Raw genomic sequence first — 22674 nt, 5'->3', positions numbered from 1 at the left:
CAACAAGTAAAATGTATTACAGTAATGTAGTGACAAGTATCCCAACTAAAGTAATTCTAATTTATACATCATAAATATTGTTTTTAATCAGTTTGACTAATTTTTTAGACATACACATATATTAGATTTAAAAGTAGATGCAAGGCAATGGAAAAAAATATTATTCAGATGACATGTTTAAGACAATGACAAAAGAATGGTCATAAAACCAGATATATTATACTATCTTTATTCCATACTTGTAATAGAAAATAAAAGTCACTAAAATAAAGCCAAACTTTTTTTGGGGGCTCACATTTTTTCGGGGAGGGAAAACGAAGCACAGGCAGTGCTTTGGGAACGTCCACCTCATCGATAACTTCTCCCTCATACAGACACCGAACCCAGCAGGATTACAACGGGGATGCTGTGTTTTCACGTTGTGTGATATACGACTTGAAAATGGGGAGAGACACGCGCACGTTGTTCTTGGCTGCAGAAAGCAGCTCAGAGATAATCTGAATTTATGACAGCTGAACATCTCTAAGCTTGGTGTGCACTACATAGCCCGTGTGTGTGTGTGTGTGTGTGTGTGTGTGTGTGTGTGTGTGTGTGTGTGTGTGTGTGTGTGTGTGTGTGTGTGTGTGTGTGTGTGTGTGTGTGTGTGTGTGTGTGTGTGTGTGTGTGTGTGTGTGTGTGTCAGCATACATTTTTCCTTCCTATTTCCTATTCCTGTTTATTCATACAGAAAAATGACGGAGATCTTTGACATTTCATTCCATCAAACTACTAGAAAATTTGATTATTCTATAAGCGCTGCCGTTTTTCAACACTTCACCTGAATATATTTGACCCCTTGATCCGTCTTCTGATCCCAGGATTGCGGAGAGCTGGAGACAGTCCCTGTTCACGATGGATGAAGGTCGGGTTACTCCCAGGCCACAGGTCTAAGGGCAAACCACTTTTACTTGAGTGAAATACCTGAATACTTCATTCATCATTCCAAGGATTTTCTACAGCGCAATTACAATGCCTTATTTTCACGTTCCTCTTTCACTACTAATTTTGCTAATAATTCACATTTTCTGGGTGAACATGTAAGTCACAATTATAAATCTGAATTTGAGTCAATATAGGTATTGTTCATCTAATATTGGTGTTAATCTTTTTGAGGAAGTCCTTGAGATTGACAAGAATTTTGGTGCCAAGAATGTTTTCTTTAAATATTTTATTGATTCCCTTTCTCTATATTAAGCCATTTTATTCATAGTTAACCCGAACTACACATTTTAAGAGCTGTAGTCTGCAGCAGTACAGATCACTCAATTAACTAAACTCTCAGACAGCAAACTAGTGATGTGCACATCCATTCATCTTCTCTACTTCTTTATCCTGTTAAGGGTCAAAGGGCATTGGAGCCAATCCCAGCTAAGTCTGGGTGACGGCAGAGTACATCCTGTACAGGTCGCAGGTCCGTCGCAGGGTAAACACACTCGCTCACACACCTCACGTGCAGGTTTCTGAACCGTTCGAGGAAAACAAAATACTACAGATACCAGGAATGAATCTGAACCTTAGGATCATCCTGTCAAAGCAAGATGTGTTCGGATGAGGCCGATACCTAACATTTTAAATAAAACACCTTTAGCTCCTTTCCCTCCCTACAAAATACTACGTAAAAAAGTGTTAACGGAAATGGTAACACCAATTGTAGTTGTATTTGAGGGTGAATGTTGAGAAAAAAGCTATAGTTGCTTCTGAAACATGTACTTTTTTTTTATGTATTACCTTTATGTAAGACCCCTTTTACAAACCTGAATTTATAAAGCTTTGTGTTTTAATGAAATTCTCATTATTACTGTTTTACGAATCACACTTTAATCTAGTGGGCTGTCACTACTTGTTATTCCACCATACGGCCGACAGAGGGCGCACCATCACTCTTAAAATCCCACATTAAAACCGTCCTGGAAAATCCCATCGATCCTTTTATTGGTTCTTTTTTGCTCACGAATGTTTTTTTTGTTTTGTTTTTTTTAATCGACTCTGTGGCGTAATTAATGTTGAGGAGGAGGGTGTGGGAAGTGTAGGAGGAGGAGGAAGAAGGAGGAGGAGGTCGGGGGCTGATGGGAGGGTTGATCGGGGCGATGACCCAGTTCACCCCGCAGAGAGGAGCCGAGCACCGCCCGCCGCTGAGGGATGCAATCAGCGAGACAAGAGATGAGACGAGCGCGACAGTTTCCTCCTTTTCTTCTTTAAAGCCTTTCCTCTGCGGGTTCAGTCCACCAAAAGAGAGAGAGAGAGAGAGAGGGGGGGGGGGAGAGAGAGAGAGAGAGAGAGAGAGAGAGAGAGAGAGAGAGAGAGAGAGAGAGAGAGAGAGAGAGAGAGAGAGGCGGGAAGGAAGAGGGAGGTTCTCCACGGGAGGAGAACTCGGGACTTTTTGGGTTCTTCCAAGCATCTGGATCTCAACGGAGCTGCAAAGAAAAAAACAAACAAACAAAAAAAAAGGGTTTGGATGTATGGGAAAGTGTCCGAAAGCAGAAGAAAAGAAGGGATAAGAAGTTTTCAGGACTGAGGGAAGGAGAGAAGTTGGGGTTAAGGACGGCTTGAGGAGGACGACGGGGACTTGGAGGAGCAGGAATGTTGCCGGTGAGCTTTCATTGATTTCACGTGTCACACAGGATGTGTCTCGAGAGGAAGTCCAAACTCCACCAAAACCTCTAAACACTGCTTTTTTTTTTTTTTTTTAAAGAAAAAACCTCCAAAAGCTCTCAATGACACACTCAGCCAGGTCAAAAGACAACACTTTAAAGTCTCTTTGCCAAACAGAACTTTAAAAACGTCGTGAAAACTTTCAGTCCTCCCTCGTAGGAATCCCACTGCCACTGCTAGTTGAAGAAACTAATGCTAAATTATGTTCTTTTTTTTTTATTTTTTTTTTTATAAATATGCTTATGAGTAAACATTTTGAATTCTGAAAAAAGAAAACAAGTAGAGAAAGAAAATAGGTCGTTGTCATATTTGAACTCAGGAAGACACCAGAGTCAACATGTCAACTGTCGACAGGTACTCTTGATTGAAATGTTGTCTGACTGGATGTCTTGAGGAGGTTATGGACCAGAGCAGGCTGTTTCTCAACCGGAAGGTTGCGGGTTCAATCCATCTGTCCATATGCCATAAGTGTCGTTGAGCAAGACACCAAACTCCAACCGCTCCCAATGGATGGACTAAGTGCCCTTGCCGGGCAGCTGCCTCCATTGGTGTGTGAATGTGTGAGTGAATGTGTGAATGTGACTAACTCTTTATTAGTGAGCTCCGTTTGCCACCTTCGGTAAGAAAATCATCCAAAAAATGTCATTATTCGGACTCGTGTGATGTGAGCTTCTCCAGTCTTTACAGAACTTCCCACATTCCCAGTGAGATTTCCCCAGTTTGATATCATTCAGATGATTCTTTCCCACTTTGAGGTGGTAACTTTACCACTTTCCAGTGTTTTTTATCTGTTTTTAATGCATCAACAGCATAATGAATACATTACAAAATAAGGAAACTCATTCTGGAGTTTGTACTCCTTTTCATTTATTTTTATTTTGAAAACATTCTTTCCTCTTAAGATTGTTGTTATTTTTTGTTAGTAGGAAACTCGTAATACAGTCAGAGTACCAACACACAAAACCCATTTTCACAGTTGTTGCTTTAAAATCTCCCACCTCAGTTTAGTTGCATATAGACACGGCAATTATTTCTCCTGTCTGTAAGTCATTTCTTACATTTCATTACTGTTTTTTTGTTGTTTTTTCTTCAATATTAGGATTTAGCTATTGTTTATATTGTCTCGTGTAACTTGGTGGTAAATAACTCATCAGATCGCTTGGTAAAAGAAAGTGATTAAACTCGACAAGAGGAACTTGGCAGCCAGCTGACGTGACCCCCTTTTCCATGGGACGCAGGCATTAACAATAACAATAACCGGAAAACTGGAACCCTCAGCCTTCTTAGAGAGAGACCCAATGAAAACATTCCCATAAATATTCACAAAGTCTAGTAGAAGTGAGTCTTCTGCAGTGCATATTGCACATATTGATATTGTTATAACAGTAATATATTGTGCGGCCTGAGCACAAGTGTTCTGGATGTTTTTCCTTTAACATATAAACGTTTGCATTGCTATTAATATTACAACCCACCTGTTGTCTTACTGGAAACTATTTCTATCCTAATGTGAACTCGGATGCCGACAGGTCTGGAGAGTCGCTCGCCTCTTTCGAGTAACTAAACACGATACAGTAAAACTATTTCTCAGACGACACACACACACGCGCCGTGCTATGTGTATCGTCAACTTGCCAATCCTGAACTACTTCTGTCATATTTACCTCTTGTACTCTGTAAACAAACTGAAGTAGACTGAGGTAGATGAGGCCGACAGAACATGTACATTAGTATTCCTGCTTCCATTCCCTCCTTCCTCTCTGTAGTACCACGCTTCTTTATCACTCTGTCTTTCTCACATAACGGGGACGGGAAACAGTGCTGCTCTTTGTGGCGGCTGTCGGCTCCAGACAAAACACTGAAGATATAGAGACGTGTTTACTGCACGGAGACAGAGAAAGGCTCCTCTGCTCTGACTTTTGACCTCAGTCGGACTCGCCGTGCCGGTTCAGGCCTTTTCTTAACCCTTTGATCCAAAATAAGGAGAGATTCCACTTGTGCCTCTGCGCCCGACTTTCTCTATGTCAAACCCCACGGGAAGAATCGTAGAAGTGTCGTCAATGAGTGTGAATAATCGTGCAGGATCGACACAGCAAATGCAAAACAGGGGCGTGACATCGTCTGGCAGCTTCTCCTGAAATGTTGAGCACACATTTTCCTGAGCAGAGAGCTGTCAGTACGGCTGGTAATACCCTCGTCTGCCCTGTGCACGGATCCTCACGGAACAATGTGTGAAGTAGAACCGGTTTCTGTGTGTACCCTTTCAATTGCCCTTGGAAATGCTTGTTTATTTCTCGTAAACTGATTGCAGCCAACTGCCACTATCAAATCTTGCTATTTGTGTCTGGAGCTATGACCTCGGTGACTTTAAGATATAAACGTGACATTTTTGGCACACAGATCTCTCTAAACTTCAAATAAAACTCTCATTATTTGATTTGATTTTTTTAATACTTATGTTTTTTCATTAAAAACAGTATAGAATATTACTATTGGCGGTAAAATTCTACTGAAATCTATATTTTGATACACACATTGAAATAATTTCACCAACTTTTGCGCCACAAAATTTGTACAATCTGGAAAAATTTAATACCGATAAGACAAAACGGAAATGAACTTCTGTGAATCAAAGATGAGTACACACCTACTCTGTGTGGAAGTGAGATTATCGACGCTCCAAAAACGTATGGATTTCACAATTCAGTGGACATTTTCATCACTTTAGTGCTGTGTGCGCACACACACACACACACACACACACACACACACACACACACACACACACACACACACACACACACACACACACACACACACCCACACACACACACGCACCAATGGTGACAGCTGCCATGCCCGATGCTTGAATAGCACTGGGCGCAATTTAGGGTTCAATATCTTGTTGACAGCTGTGCAGTTCCTGTAGGGTTGAGTATGAGTAGGGTGTGTGTTGGATGTTTGTTGGATGCGTGTCGGGTGTGTGTCGGGTGTGTGTAGGCCGTATCAGAAATGCTGCAGGAGTGCTTGTTGACGTTCACCATTAAACCTTTCACCGTTTCATTTCTTTCTCATTATTCGCGTTTACTGTTATTCAGTAATTTAACTCCTCATTTATGTGAAAATATTGTATCTTGAACGATTTTTTTTTTCTACTATTGCATGCATGATTCACTTTGATTCCACTGGAATTGTCCGGCATTTGTGAGAAAGGTGGTTGAGAAGTTATTTAAAGAGAAAACTCTTGAGGAGGGAAGTCAGGCGTGTCCACTGTTTCCTTCTCAGTGAGCTGGAGGCTCGTGTTTAACTGGTCACATGCCGTTCCTATAGAGACCGTGTGTGTGTGTGTGTGTGTGTGTGTGTGTGTGTGTGTGTGTGTGTGTGTGTGTGTGTGTGTGTGTGTGTGTGTGTGTGTGTGTGTGTGTGTGTGTGTGTGTGTTGTGTGTGTGCGCACCAGGAGCTGGGGGTATCTGGAACGCAAATCACCTTCAGCTGTCACTGCGGTCCCCTACACACACACACACACACACACACACACACACACACGGCTTCCTGTTTCATAAAGTTCACCTTTATATTTGAAGGACTCGGGATTGAGTCATCGGAGTTGATTCATTTCTTCTGGTGTCTTCGGTGGGTGCCTCCTCACACCTGACTCCATATTTACACTGGTAAATCCTTCCAGTTTACTAGCAGGTGCTACATGAAGCTCCCTCGGCGGAGGGACAGCATGGCGGCACTATTTTCTCCCCACCGTGCTCCACCATCCTAATTTGGGTCCGCGCTCCCGAGTGGGATTTAAATGGCAGCGGTTTCCTGCACACCCACCCTCACTGATTTATCCTCCCATGATTCATCAGTAGCTCTGTGAGCAGGTCACCGTACTAAATGTCACAGAAATTAAATTTAATTTATGTGTGCTGCCTCCGCCAGCTGCCCCTCAGTCCTCTTTCCTGATTTCATTTAAGCCTTCAAGGCTGGGAGGAGTTCAGAAGTTGTCGGCGGTTGTAGGAGAACGCAGGGATGGTAGAGTAGGTAGAAGGAGGCTGCATTCCTGGATCTGTCGTCGTTGAATAGATTTTAGAAGAAAGTTGGAACGCTCAAACAGCATGAAATCATAATTCACTATTGCATTTGAATGAAATGCTCTTACTTTCACCCTTTAATGCTTCTGCTGACGGACGTCTGGAGCTTCAGTAGGGCTGACTGTCACTGTCAGCTGTTTCTCAGCTCGCCCTGGCGGCACAGCTGCTTTGTCAGGATCTTTTCATTGCAACTCCACTTTCAAATCTTAAGAGCGGCGGGCTTTAATCGGGATAATTCACAGTAATTGAGTTAAACTTTGCATATCATAAATAGATCGACAGATTGTCTGTCTGTGTGTGTGTGTGTGTGTGTGTGTGTGTGTGTGTGTGTGTGTGTGTGTGTGTGTGTGTGTGTGTGTGTGTGTGTGTGTGTGTGTGTGTCTGAAAGATAGAAAGAGTCCTGTTCATCTCTGTCATGTGGTTGTCGTGGGTGGAAGTAAAGAACTGTTCTTTTGAAGAACTTGGAAGGACATTGCGTTTCTAAAAAATCACAGATCATGCACGAACGCACACACACACACACACACACACACACACACACACACACACACACACACACACACACACACACACACACACACACACACACACACACACACACACACACACACACACACACACACCGTGGCGATTTTGCAAAAAAATTTGATGTTTCTACTCATGTCACCCTGTACCTGGGCAATCAGTCCATGTTCGTGTGTTAAATGAAGGGTCTCCAGCTCGCAACTGCACGGGATTGTGAAGTATAAATCTCAAACTGACTTTCCTAAAAAGCAAATTGTGCTGAGGATTTATCACGATGTCCGTTTTCTGTGTGTGCGTGCGTGAACGTGCGAGCACGAGGAACCGCGACGCCTGCTTTGTAAGTGCCGATAGATTGATTCAGTCAACAGTCACACAGAGCGTGTTAATATAACTCTCCCTCGCTCTCAACTGGTCAACGATTTTCTGCCAATGCAAGCGGCGGACATGGACGATGTTTTTTGTGTAAGTGCCTGTGTGTGTGAGTGTTTTGCACATGGAGCTGACATGTGACTTTGTGTATGGGAGAGAGTGATAGAGAGACACTGCTCTTCTGCCAGTGTATCTACTATGTCCGGTGTGTGTGTGTGTGTGTGTGTGTGTGTGTGTGTGTGTGGTGCTGCGGTGTGTCAGCGTGGCCTCTCTAATCTCTGCCCTCCAGCTTTGCCCCCGCTGCCACTGGACAGCTTCCCTCCACACTTTAAACAATCCTGATCTGCTCATGTGTTGAGGTGATATTAGAGCTGATACTGGATTACATTTCCATTTGAAGAAGGAGCTCACTGTTCTTTCGGTAACTTTAATGCACACTGCTGACATCCAAGATGTCCAGTGACTTAAAACAGACTAATCAGTTCTGTATCATCAGATATTTTCTGAAAAGGTTTAAAATTACTAAAACAAGAACACACACACACACACACAAAAAACAACTTCCCAAATGATGATGAATAAATTAGCTCCCCCAAATACAGTCGAAGCCGTCAGACTCACTGCAGTTTACCGTTCAGTGGCCGGGTTTAAAACGGTACACAAGACCTGGAAAGAGCTTCAAGCTGAGCTGGAACAATGTGGAGCGCCGTTTTGATCCGGGATCAGACACCAAGCACTAAATCAAACGACGTTGAATGACCCAAGGTCAAGGAGGACAGTAATAAGAACGGTTCAGTTGTACGGTAAAACATGGTGGGGGCACCATCATGCTGGAGAGCTGCATTACTTTAATGGGAGACACCGAGTGTGTCTGAGAGTGTCCGAAAGCAAAATTAAAGAATTTGAGCCCATCTGACAGTCCAGTTAAACTTAACACCACGCCACACCGATGACCCTCAGTGACCTGACCGGCTCCAGCTCTGCTCAACTCAAAGCTAAAAAAAACCCCATTGATCTGTCGAGAACTTTTAAAGAATTTGACTGTTCAGTTTTCAGATGGTATAAAGCAATCAGGACAACTTTTTCAGACAGTTGATTAACAGTCATATATTTGTTAATTTTCACATAGTTTCTTACGGCATTGATTTTTTTATTTATTTGTTTGTCTCCCTATGAAGTTATATTGGGACACATTTAAATAACAGCTATTGAGGGTCGCGTATGGAGAGCTTCAGGAATATACAATATGTCGAATTTCAAAAAATGTGAAACACACATAATGAAAAGTATTTATCCAACTTCATCTGACTCCAAACGGCCTCTATTCATGATAGCCTTGACGGCGCTACATCAGTACAGTACCCGTTTGTCTGAAGAAGTATAATAGTTATAGTGTGTTGTAAGCGGTGGGACAGATGGGGTCTTCGTCAGTGAGAAAACCAACAAGAAGTACATTCAGCAGCACAAGTTCATTCACTTTCAGTCATTTTCTACCGATTACTGATTTTATCCATATTTATATAGGGCTGGCTGTCCCGGGCAAACATTTTTGCATGAGTTTTGATTTGCGAAACACATGTCAAATCTTTAAGTTTAATTTTAAACTGCGAAATGAAACACAAGGTGGACCAGGTTAAAAACCCTAATCCAAAACCAGAATATCCACAATGGCTAAAGATTATGTCATAGATTATTTCCTCGTGAAGGTTTTGTATGTTATTCATCATTTTTGGTTATAATGATAAATAACAGGTTTCATCCATTAAAACCGTGTTTTTTTTTTTTGCAGAAGTGAAAATCACACAAATAAAGTATTGTCTCATGTGACCATCGTTTTAGTGTTACTGCTATCAAGGCACAAGATGACAAAGCCCCTGGTCCTGCCCCGTGGCAGCCAGGGGCAAAAAGAGGCAGTGCAAATACTGCCCAACCAGAAAAAGGAGCAAAATAAGATGATAATAATAATTTTTAAAAAAAAAGGCAACTTTTGATGAACGACAGTGCAGATGAGTTTCTTTAATAAACATAGTGTAAAGAACAAACTGGCATTTAAAGGGTTAAAATCCCAAAGGTGATTGTCAAGTTCTTTTTTTATGATCAAGATTTAAGTTGTAAAAGAGAAAGAAGGAAACATATTTTTCTAATAATATTTATACTTGATATCGTATGTGTATGGCGTATAATGAAAGTTCAGGTTGTGGTGAGCGTTACCGAGGAAACTATCAGGTCAGTATTAAAAGCCAATTTCAGCACAATGTCACAGTTTCGCTCCTTTTTAACGGGCATGAAGAGTGTCCAGATTCGGTTCCTTATCTCCCATCACCCTTTCCTCCTCACTCTCTCCTTACATTTACTGAAAGCTGATCCCCTTAGTCCCCTCCCTCCCCCCCTCCCTCCTCCCCTCACCGACACCCTCGTCTCTGAATTCCCTGCCCTGGTGCGCACACGCTCTGACATATACTCTTTACCAACCCACTCACACCTACAAAAGCACCACTTACTGCTTGTGACACTGCTAATTACCTCTGAGTATATCTCTGTCACACACACACACATACACACACACACGCATGCTCGTGGACGCACGCACACACTCAGCAGTGTGCGCTTTTTCCGGATGGCTTTCCAATGAGGCGTCTTTTGGGGGTGTTATTGGAGCGACTGGTGGCTCTGTCAAAAAACTTCCAACTGAGTACATGCAGAAAAGAGAAGAAGAAGAAGAGGAAGAAGAAGAGGAAGTCCCAAACAGAGAAAAGCAAAGTATGGGTGAGTGAGAGACATGATGGAATGTGTCCTTTCACCTTAAAAGACAATGTTTGTCATAGCACATGTAATGTGAAGCTCAGATTTGATACAAGCTTAAGAGCCAGGTTGTGTGAGTTCAGCCACCCCTCACTCCCTCACTCCCCCACCACCCCCACCACCTCCACCCACCCCACCATGCTGAAATGCCTCCCGGTCACTAATAAATTGAGCATCGATGTGTTTTGTGCAGCAGGCGGATGGACAAGGACGAGTGTTTTTCACCCGGGCACAGCCCCAGTCTGTCTCCCTCTGACTATCTGTTTGGCACTCGGTGACTCCTAAAATAGCAGGACTGAGTCCATTCCGCTCCAGACGCACCACTTTACACTTTCTTTTACTTCATCACAAGCTGGCTCCACGTCTGTGACAAAGCACAACAGGTCAGGGAAGTGACATTTGAAGCCTCTATTGGAACGTAACTATATACAACCCCAGTACGATGGAAAAAACTCATCCTGTCGAGTACTGCGATGACGACATGATTCGATAAATACAAACATTTGCACAGATGAAGTCATTCTCTTTGTCTTGCCCTTAGAAGTTACACCAGTTGTGAATGGGCTGTGATTAGTTTGTATGTGTGGTTTGGGTATCGTGCTTCTTGATATTGCGTTTAACGATAAACATTCATTGTGCAGATGTCTTGTCAGAAGTACAACTTTATTCTTTTGATTGTCCTCAGACTCAAAATGCATGTGAACAATCCCAAAATAAAAAGTAAATGAGGCTCTGTCATTCAACAGATTCAAGCTTCAAGCAGGTTTGAGCAAAAGTGCAACAGCAACTATGAAAACCCACAAGGAATGGTAGGATGGAAGAAACTGTGGGGGAAAAATAAACTCAAATCTTTTTTAGCTACAAATTCGATAAATCGATTTTTTGTCCAGCCATAGTGGTTACTTCATTTGACATTGTTGTAAATGAAAGTATGTGTGTGAGTTTGATTCTCTTGATTGTCTGGTGGCCTGTCCAGGTTGTGTCTCACCTCAGCTCACTGCAACCTTAAGTTAGATAAAACGACATAAAAGGAAGGATATTTAAGATTGAGAGGGCTTTATCAGCACATTAAGGCCAAAATATGTGGTTGAACTAAATTCAGATTCTAAACTTGACTGTTTTCAAGATCTCTGTGTTATTTTTGCAGATTATTTTGGACTTTCACGCTTGAGTCTCTGAGGGTCTCAAGTCAAGTTGCTGTTTGGGACTTTTTTGTTTGTTGATGCAGAAACAGGACGTCTCGGCAATACACCGATATTGATCCAACCTGATCACTGTATAACGGCAAGAATGTGCAGAATTCAGCAAAGGTTGGAAGGTTCAGAAACATACTGCAGTAACCAAAACACACACAAACACATGCTTGTATAGTTCATCTACGCTTTCACAGTTTCCTCTTAAGTTGTCTTGTTTGGTGCTTACAAGGGCATCATTAGTTACTAAAACTGTCTGCAATAAAGTCACACCGAGTATTTTTGTTTTGCATTTGTTTGTAGAGAGAAACAGCACAGATGCATTGGCTGCATTTAGTTTTCTAAAATGTTCCGACTGTCCAGTATTTAGTTGTGACTGCTGCACGATGGGCCTAAAACAAAACTGTGTTTATGTTCATGGCTTCCGCATGCGTATTTGACTCATGCCACCCTGAAATAAGAGAAGCGCTGTGAGTGATTTGATCATGAAATGTGTTTTCATCTCTGGTCACACTCCTTCGCTGTAACAAATGTCTCTGAAGACATGAAAGTCCTTGTGAGACCAATATTAGCCTACTTTAGATGATTTATTTCTTTTTTTTTCTTTTTTTACACTGGTAAAAACCCCTACTGTGTGTGTTTGTGTGTGTGTGTGTGTGTGTGTGTGTGTGTGTGTGTGTGTGTGTGTGTGTGTGTGTGTGTCTAATCCAAGCTTTGGAGACTGCTCCCTGCTCAGTCCGTCTACATGTAACCACAGATTACTTCACATGATCTGGGACAGGTGTGCGGAATAATGTGGATTAGTGTACAGTATACATTTTGAGTGTGTGAGTGCATCCTGTAGTGTGTGGACCAGAGGCAACATGCGCGTGTGTGAGGAAGAGGGAGAGAGAGAGAGAGAGAGAGAGAGAGAGAGAGGGAGTTGGGGAGGGAGGCGATGCAACATACTGAGATTAAAAGTGTATCTGTATCTGTGTGTGTTTCTGCTGTGGTGTGTCTGTGCGCTCCTATCCCAGATTACCCTAAATTTATCTTTCACTGCCGACTGACTATCTGACATGACATCACCGGTGACATTGCCAGTGACATCACGGGCAACCACACAGGATGTCCTTTTCTGATTGCTATTTTTAATCTTCTGGCTGCAGAATTGAGAGGATTTGATAACAAAAATGATTTCAAAGGTGGGTGGGTGGGGGGGGGGTCATTACTATCAGGCTCCGGCTTTAAAATCACATCCTGCTTTCCCAAATATACGAATGAGCGGCACAAGGATACATACATTCATAGGTCAGGTAGTGTGAACCTAACGGCACCTATTGGAGTACGTATGGAAACCAATATCTGATAACAGTCCAAGCGCTCACATCCTCAAGGGGAGGGCTGGACCCCCGTTACCAAACCATGGTAAAACAATGCAAAAAAAAAGAAGAAGTTTTTCTTACTGTGAAAATCTTGAAAGAAGAACTATAAAGCCAGCAACAGTGTTCGGTGCGAACTATGCGATTTAGGATTCTATTCTATTCTATTCTATTCTATTCTATTCTATATCGATCAAGTCAAGTCTTCCTGTAAATTTATATAAATTAACCAAATTTTAGATCAATTTGAAATCCCTCTAGTACATCATAAACAGGTTCTTGTCCATCCATCCATCCATCCATCCATCCATCCATCCATCCATCCATCCATCCATCCATCCATCCATCCATCCATCCATCCTTCCATCCATCAGCTGAGGCTTTTTCTCAGCTCTATATTCTCAGCCACCGATCCTTCACCGTAAATTTATTTCAGACTTTGATTTTATATCCATTCTTATCAAATAAGACGCTAAAGACCACGTACGAAGCACATTCTACTGACAACCAATAACAGAAATGGTTGTAGTTTAGAACATTTGTCTCTCCATGTTCTCCACTTGGTTTGGATTGAACAATAAAAAAGTAAATAAAATCTCATTTGATTCCCTGTAGCCTGAGCTCTGCCTTCATCCTGGGCCTTGAGAGTCTTGTCTGTGTTTGTGTACACGCAAAGAAAGTATTGATCGGGAGTGGAAGCTGTGGTCAGGGTTTTGCTGGAGGCTGGATCATGTTTCAACAAATTTGGCCTGTTTCCCCCTCAGCTGTATCTTTTAGACATAAAAGCTATATCCTTTGATTAAAAAGTTAATTATTTTCAGTGACCGAGACTCTGATTGATCAGAAGCGACATAAGAAATTTCACAAAAACTTTGCTTTTTTCTTTTGTTCCATGGCTACAGGTGATCCTGACCGTTTACCTCAATGACACCCAGCAGATGTTAACCGAGGTCCCGGTTACTCCGGCAACCAGAGTGGTTGATGTGGTCGAGTACTGCAAAGAGGCCGGAGAGGGCGAGTGTCACCTCGCTGAAGTATGGAACGGGCACGGTGAGTGCATTCATCACCCTTTCCATGATTAATGAAGATACTAAGTGATTACTGAGTGAAGCTGAAGCAGCAACACAGGCCACGTCTTGACTCATAAAAGCAGAAATAACTCACTCTAAACAAGGTGACGAAAGAAATTACTTTTAAAGGTATCTTGAACGATTATTATTAAATAATACTGTTGTGTGCCCTGTGTTCTGCACCTGTATCTCCACAACATAAATCACCAGAGTAGTCCAGTACTCATATAATTACTATCGACAGCATGTCCTGCCCAGTATTTACATGATTCTAATCTGGTCTTAGATGACAGGATAATCCCGGTGTGACTGGCCCACATTGCCTGCTATGAAACTAATTATAAACACAGACCTATATTGCTTGTGAAATCAATACAGTGCTGTGCAGTTTACACCCTCGTAAGCTCGAGTGGACCCACCCCGTCTCACGCTCCCGTCTACATTAAAGCGCGACCCACATCCATTCAGTCGTAGCTGTCACGGCAGCGATCCACATAAGAACACGAGGCGTGTTGTTGTCCTCCGCAGCGGTGTGACTGAGCGGTCAAACGTGCCATAAACGGCTTTGATACGACGCGGTGTCTCAGAGAGACGCTTTGTGTTTCTGTGCGCCGGGTGGCCTGCCTCAAGGGCATGACTGGCCTCACGGCCATTGTGTGTGTTTGTGGGTGTGTGTGTGTGTGTGTGTGTGTGTGTGTGTGTGTGTGTGTGGCGAGGTCAGTAAGGATTTGTCCACACGTGTGCAATTAACTTTGATGGACTGTTGTACTTATGCTGGTACTGATTCTTTTTTTTATTTTTTATAAGTTATCCCCACGTTGACATTTTTGTAGTTCATCACTTCAATTGTACATGAGAGACAAAAAAGCTGAATTACAAGCTGATTTCGATGTAAAGATTTAGTTTAATGTCTGAACGTGTATTTTTATTCCTCATATTTCCGTATCTTCACATAAGTTAGCATTTTTAAAAACAGACTATTTTTGATTGGTCCTTTACAGTGAAGTCAGTCCTGTGAAAGCAAAAGTCAGAATTCCAACTTCCTGTGTATGTTCAAATTAAAAGTGATAGTTTCAAAATAAAAAAAAAACGTGTTGTGTCTGTGAGTGGATTCATTGAATGCAGGAAATAAAGTATATTAAAAAAACAAAAAACATTTACCAATCAGTCGAGGAAAGGTAACTGAATCTGTTGAACAATAGCACAATTTCACCTCTAATAGACCTGTTCTCTCCCACTGTGTGTTTTCTCAGAGCGCGTTCTCCCTCAGGAGTTACTGCTGCTGGACCTCCTTCAGCAGTGGGGAGCGAGGAGGCCGGAGGTCAGCTTCTACCTCAGACACTGCCCCTCCTGGACACAAGGTACCGGCGCAGCGCACTCGCGTTGATTTTTTTCCCCTTCAAACCTGCTTGTTGCCTTACGAGCAGACCTTTGGTGAGGGATTTGTCAGAATGTGGAAAACATTTAAACCCAGTGTCAGGGTGCCAGTGATGTGTGTGAGGTTTAGAGGTGAAGTCAGGGACTCGGTCAGGAATTAGCCAGATAAGATGATTAACGTTACATAATGCGGTGGGAGGGTGGGCGCTGCATTCAGTCGATTGGTGCAGTGAAACCGCTCCTGTTTTTACTTCAGAAAATCGCAAAACAGAAAAATTAAAGTGGTGTGTGGGTAACATTAGTGAATGTGTGTGTGTGTGTGTGTGTGAAGACCAACAGCATCACTGAGCTGTGGCGTCTGCTCAACACGTGGATGGGACAACCTCACCACCTGCTGGTTTCCTCTCCTCTCCCCCTTCATTCATTAAAGCAATTACCATTCATTAGAATCTCATTACCAAGTGATTCCAGTCAGGTGTATCATGGATAATGAATTAAACACAACATTATCTTCAGCCATTTCGTTTTATATTTCTGAACTCGTTAAGGTTTTCCTCCTGTGTGTGTTACGGTTGTTTATTGCTTCTGGATCTGAACCTTTATTTATGCTGCATACAGTAATAAACAGACCCCCCCCCCCCCCCCCCCCCACCCCCCCAGGCCCTTTTCAGCCAGTCACAGCTCATGGTGCCTGGAGATCTATTACAAGTTTATGAGCAGCCGGGGTGAAATCTGAGGAAGATGAAAGGGAGCGGGAGCTCATGTAGTCGCCCGCAGAGAAGAGAACACACTTCCTCTCCTTGATCGTGTGGTTTTGAACCGTCAGTTCGTGCCATAACGCAGAAAGCAGCACCGGTGTGGGGTTTTTCAGGGACGTGGCTCACGTCCCTCCCGCTGCAGCCAAACTGTTGCACTTACTTTTGGCTGCCGAGTGTCTCAAATCATAAATAAAACGGCTTCTTAAACAAGCCAGTTGCCCTCTAAGGACCAGAGCATCGCATTATTTCAATGCAGTGGTTCCTAATCTTTATTTCCCTCTGCAGAGTGCTCCAGGTTGCTTCTAAAAAAAAAAAAAAAAAAAAAAAAAAATTAAGGCTGAAGCCTTTCCTGAATCTGTGGCATTATACTGACGTGAAACTTTGGTGAATGTTCTCAGAAACACATAGAAGCTTTTGGGGGTTCACTATCCCCGGATCAAAAGTTTCTCACTCATTTTTGTTGCTCAGACTGGTAAAATAACAGGATAATAACCGACTTCATTTATAGAAATATAGAAATTGTGCTAAAATACAATGAAATCAAAAATTCTGTCCTCCATTTTTTACTCTGAAGTCATTTGTTCCGTCCACAACGTGATGCAACTCAGTAGCTTCATAACCGTTTACCTCTGGTGCAGGTTTGTATTGCTTTTATGTCAGTATGCTCCTCAGATGTAATCATCTCGTTTATACCCACATGAACCAATGTGTTTCTCTCTATGCGTGTGTTTACTCTCTTTTATTAACTACTCCTCCAGCTGTGGCCACTTCACAGTGTTTTCATATCTGATCAATTTGTTGTGAATGCTATTTTAAGTACTCAGTTGACGTCGAAACACGATTTTAGCTTCTTTATTGAATGAGGAGTATTTATGGAAGTGATTTATTGACTGGAGGGGAGACGCGGAGCCGTGTGGGATTACCCCTCATTGAGCCTGTCTGGTTTTGATGGATTTAAAGTGAATGAGGGTGCTTATAGATAACACTTATCAAGCTGCTTATAGACCGAAGAGCATAGGAGGGGAGGGATAAAGAAGGATGTATGTTATTGATTGAAAGTTAATTAGTATTTAGAGTAAACAAAATTGAAAATCTGAAAAATAAATAGAATTCTTTTTTTATTCGTATGTTTTTAGTATTATGAGCAAACAGCCGTGCAGAGATCGTGGGCGGCATAGTCGTCACTTTAATTCAACACTTTGTCCTCTGCGTTGTAGAGCCCCTTGAGCAGGCACATTGCCAGCAACATCCTTTACATTTTTAGCAGCAACAAGACAGACTAAACATAAATAATGAGGACTCAGAATGTATAACTTCTACCGACACGAACCATGAAGCTCCTGAGAAACTTGGAGAAAGATGTAAAACAATAAATCAAATTAAACATGCACGAACAATGTGGCAGTAAATTAAAAAATGAAATATATTTAAAGAAATGTGGTCACTGTGGTCTATGTTCAGTGATGATATTCACTTCTTACAGCCTTTCTATTTTCTTTGTAAATCACATTTATGATTTAAAAACAAGGTCCTCTGTCTTCCTATGTGTGTCAGTCACATTTCTGCCATGGTCACCAGGCGCAACTCGCCGCCATCCATTTTAATTTTGTGTGTCAATTTCTCCGTTCTCATTTCTTCCTCATTGTTCATTTATATGCAGGAAGTCAGCAGCCTCTGCAGCAGAGCTGGACCACAGAGACAGATGAGAGTGCTAATGACGGGGTAGGTGTACCACACACACACACACACACACACACACACACACACACACACACACACACACACACACACACACACACACACACACACACACACACACACACACACACACACACACACACACACACACACACACACACACACACACACACACACAATGACTTCTGGAAAACAGGGGAAATATCCTTTGTTATTCAGTTAGAAGTTATTAACCAAAACTCATTTACAACCACCAAGACTATGTGCATACTTAAAAGTGATGGACCAAAGCCTTTAAATAAAAATAAAAAAAAGCAAGGGAATGCAGGCTTCACGGTAGTGACATCAGCATTGTGCATATCGTCTATTTTAAGAAATGTGTAATCATGTTCACAACACTTACTAGAGGGAACAACAGGCTGTGTCATGACCCCTCTTCCTCCCCCTTGGCTTCCACCTGTTCTACTGGCCTATATTTGGAACACATTTTTATATCTTTTTTTTTTTTACCTGTTAGATGTTTGATTCCCAATAAAATTGTTCTCTAAATTATTAGGAAGAAGACAATGCCCATAACGGGAAATAACATCAAGTAGAAATCATTTATTTTATCCAGATGTTGCTCTCACAAGACAGAATGAAAAAGAATGAGAGCCACTCATTTAAAACTACCTGCGGCTTACCTTTGAAATAATGAAACCTGAGGCTAATTACTGTTTTTACTGGCTTAGTTTTCATTTTATTTGCCAGCTTGGTATTTAAATGTGACACTACACACGAATAGCTTGTAGAAAGAGAACCCAGTGTCCAATATGAATCAAACTTTTCAAAACCCTGTCAGCTTATAAAGAGGCCACATTGACCTTTTGATTTCCGGAGTAAATTTGTTTACATCTTCAAGTATTTCTTTCCGATTGAAACAACGGACACTAGATGGGATTGGAACGAGCCTGGGGATTGTTTTCCAATCTTAATGTCCCTCTAATGCTTGGTGCTTGTTCTGACGTTTGACAGACTTTGTCAATGAGATGATAGGATCTCAGCGCTCCTCAGAGGAAAACAGTTTAACTTGGATATTTTTACGGTCAAGGGATAAAAATCCAACCTGGAGAAATAGTGCGATGAATCAATGAGGTTGTTAGTGCGAGACAGTATTACCATCCATACTCTGTGTATGTGTGTGTGTGTGTCTGTGTAGTCTAGCGGATTAGCCCGCAGTGGATTAGTGACAGTGATGATTACACTGCCCTAACATTAAGAACCATGTGAACACACACACACACACACACACACACACACACACACACACACACACACACTGGACCCACACAGGACACACCGTATAATGATTGCGTGTGTATTCACTTAATGAAGCAGAGAAAAGGGGGAATTAGCTTTTAGCCACAAGCCTGATTCATTCTCCTCTGCTTTACCATGTTTTGTTTTGCTAGCTTGCGTTATCCTGTTATGTTCCCACACAACACTGAATCATATTGTAAAAAGAGCGGCTGACCTCATGCCAGAAGCTTTTTATGTGTCACTAACTGCTATTTTCAACCCTGCTAACCACCACATGTAATCCCAGACTAGACGTTTGCCTTGGAGCTCTTGGTAAGGCCATGGTAACTCAGTCACCATCGTGGTGTGTGTGTGTGTGTGTGTGTGTGTGTGTGTGTGTGTGTGTGTGTGTGTGTGTGTGTGTGTGTGTGTGTGTGTGTGTGTGTGTGTGTGTGTGTGAGTGTGTGTGTGAGAATACGTGAGCGTTGGTCAGTCAGTGAAGGTAGGATTAGCTTGGTCCCATGACATAACCAGGCTAAGAGGATTGTTAGGTAGCCAAACGGCTCCTCCTTCTCCTCCTTCCTCTCCTCTTCCTCTCACCTCGCGCACTACTTCACACTCGTCTTGAGGTTCGCCGTCTTCCCTCGACCTCTACGTGGTACTTTTTCGTTTCAAGCAGAGAGACAAAAGAGAGTTTGAGGCATCGCAGGAGCACGGGGGTGAGATTTCAGAGAAATGCTTCTTTGTTTTTAATGTGGGCGTGTGCGCGTGTGTGCGTGTGTGTGTGTGTGTGTGTGTGTGTGTGTGTGTGTGTGTGTGTGTGTGTGTGTATGTGTGTGTGTGTGTGTGTGTGTGTATGTGTGGGTTACATCTCAACAAAGTGTGAGTGTATTTCTTTGCTTTCGATCCGCCTCACACCTTTTAGCCTCGTCATAAATAATAGAAGAAGTGAAAAACTGGAAATAGAAGGAAAATGCAGAGGTGACTTTGAAATGTGAGTCAATCTGTGTGATCGTGTTTTATTGTTTTACTTTGTTTGTGGGGTCCAAGCCTGAAAGCTAGGTGGATTTGTTAAACTTAATTGCTGGATGCCAAAACCCTTTATATGTATTTAATAGTTAAGATGTGGTTTTAGAGTCAAGGTCACAGTTGGACCTTCAGTTGTTAAGATGCTAAGGGAACGCTTTTTATTATATTATTATTATTATTATTATTATTATTATTATTATTATTATTATTATTATTATTATTATTATTATTATTATTATTATTATTATTATTATATATTAATGAATATTACTCAAAGTTAATGCTGTACAAAATGTATGTGTGTCTGGTTGTATATTGTTGTTTTACCTCCTAAAAGATCTCACACGTTTTCTCTCTCTTTGTTCATAATCCAAACTAGCTGTTTGTGTATCAGGATTAGACTTTTGACCTTTTCTTCCTCTACGCTTGTCTGAGAATCAAACCGTACGGTCTCAGGAAGACGAGATGCAGGCAGGGTGTGTCTTCATTCAGCTGTCTGTGTTTGGGTTTGATGGTTATATTGTATGTGTGCGTGAGTTTCAGCCTAACTTTGGGATGTGGATGCATGACTACAGTCAGGGTGTGACTCGCTGCTGTGTAATCATATCCAAAAGCGCTCTCTAACTCAGTCTCGCTCACACAAACAGACACCAGATGCTGCAGGATGGTGTAAAGACGACACAGAAAGAGGTCATTCCATTGTGTCCAGGGGTTGGGGATCTGTTTTTCACTAATTACAGAAATCTCTTTTTGTAGTGAGCTTTAAACACTGGGTGAAGTCAGTCTTGATTCCTGTTGGTAACAATCACTTTTATAAAGCTACACCAGCTCAAAAATAAGAAGTAATATCAGATGTGTCGCCATTAAGTGTCTCTGTGCCTGCGGTGGCCTATTGACTTGTACCCTTGCATTCTAACACAGTCAGCAGGGACGAGGATAGATGGATACTCGTTTTGAACGTGATGTTAACAGCACATGATAATGAAAGGACGAACAAGCTGCACAAGGCACAAGGTTGAAAAATCTACACTGCAAGCAATAAAAAGAGCAAACCTGATTTCGGTAGGCAGTTCAAACTCAAGTATGTGATGGTATAGAGCTGCAATAACTCACATGAATGACTGACTTGCACATACAGAATATGATTCTCTGTTGATGCTTAACAATGTAAATATGCTTTGGAGCAGGACATGCTACGAGACCTTTTTAAAAAGTTTTTTTGAGAGGCAACATTCTTCATTTCCAAACTACATTCTGCAAATAATCCAACAGTTTGACTCATAGTTAGTAAAAGGCCTAGTTTTAAATGGCGCCCTCCACTCATCTTCAAAATGGCTTCATCCAACTTAAGACCTGTCGTCCACTGAAAAAAATTGAAAGCAGTACAACCCAAATCAAAAAAAAAAAACCTCCCAAAATAATAGACTGATGAGGAACTGATATCCCTCATGAAGCACGACTGTAAAATAACTCCAGCTTCAAAACATTGTGTGTCCTAAGAGCTGTCAGAGTGTCAGTAAAACAAAAGGTTGACCTAACATCATACTACCAGAAGAGAAAAGTACCTCAGTGTCCTTCCCCTCCCAAACACACCCTCCAATAAAGCTTGGCCCTGAAACACACACACACACACACACACACACACACACACACACACACACACACACACACACACACACACACACACACACACACACACACACACACGCTCAAAGCACACGCAGAATTGAGTTTGTTGACCCAGCCGTGTGTAACTCTATCCACAGCCAGCTGTGCGTCAGAGCACTGCTGGAGGATATATTAAGAAGCCAGGTCCCTCTGTGTCTCTGTGCTCTTGACAAAACCTCGGTGTCAGGGGTTGTGTTGATGTGTATTAAGATGAATATTCTCTCCGTATGTCATCACCGCAAATGCCCCGGTGACGGTCCGGGTTCAAGGACGTCAGCACAGTTGAATCACTCCTGTGATGCAAGTTAGTCACGCCGAGGTGACATATGTTGAGATAAAGATATAAATGTCGATGGTGGATATGAATTAGGAGCCTTTTCTGCTCATTTTGAAAATTCTTCACATTGGGTGCTGGTCAGTGCTTTGGACACTTGCCTGGTGATATTCAAGTTGTCCACGGCTGAGTTCAAAGATGTGATCTTTTCAGTTTAAATTATGGTGTTTGCAGCCAGTAGGCCACCCTGCTGGGTGAGCGTTGGTTTGTGGAGTCGCTCTGATAACAGAGTTTTCCCATTTTGGTCCACCGGAGGCTTCAGGAATGTCTGAAGGCTGTTATTGTAGATTAGGAGGAATATTTTTCCTGGAGGCTCACAGCAGATGGGCAGGAGATGGCTTTTATTACTGAGTGAGACCTATGATCAGAACAGTGTGTGTGTCTCTGTGTGTGTGTCTATGCAGAGCAATGGGGAATTCAATACACACACATGCAC

General features: G+C 42.1%; 1 protein-coding gene across 4 annotated transcripts in view; it reads left to right on the top strand.

The window, feature by feature from the left end:
• Positions 1 to 2145: 2145 nt before the first annotated feature.
• The window catches only part of LOC308120363 (apoptosis-stimulating of p53 protein 1-like), a 43461-nt gene continuing 22932 nt past the window's right edge, over positions 2146 to 22674 (top strand). Inside the window, exons 1-4 of one of the 4 annotated variants that reach the window (XM_080480940.1) lie at positions 2146 to 2628; positions 13929 to 14076; positions 15350 to 15457; positions 17892 to 17953. In XM_080480940.1, the coding sequence (XP_080337066.1) occupies positions 2620 to 2628; positions 13929 to 14076; positions 15350 to 15457; positions 17892 to 17953 (327 nt within the window). In that variant the 5' untranslated portion in view covers positions 2146 to 2619. Of the gene's footprint in view, positions 2629 to 13928; positions 14077 to 15349; positions 15458 to 17891; positions 17954 to 19820; positions 19927 to 22674 lie in introns of those variants that run through there. The other 3 variants (XM_080480941.1, XM_080480942.1, XM_080480943.1) reach the window with 3 other exon arrangements.

This window comes from Lipophrys pholis (genome assembly GCF_963383615.2).
Source record: "Lipophrys pholis genome assembly, chromosome: 14".
NCBI classification, from domain to species: Eukaryota; Metazoa; Chordata; class Actinopteri; order Blenniiformes; family Blenniidae; genus Lipophrys; species Lipophrys pholis.
This window is presented reverse-complemented; position numbering and strand designations above follow the sequence as displayed.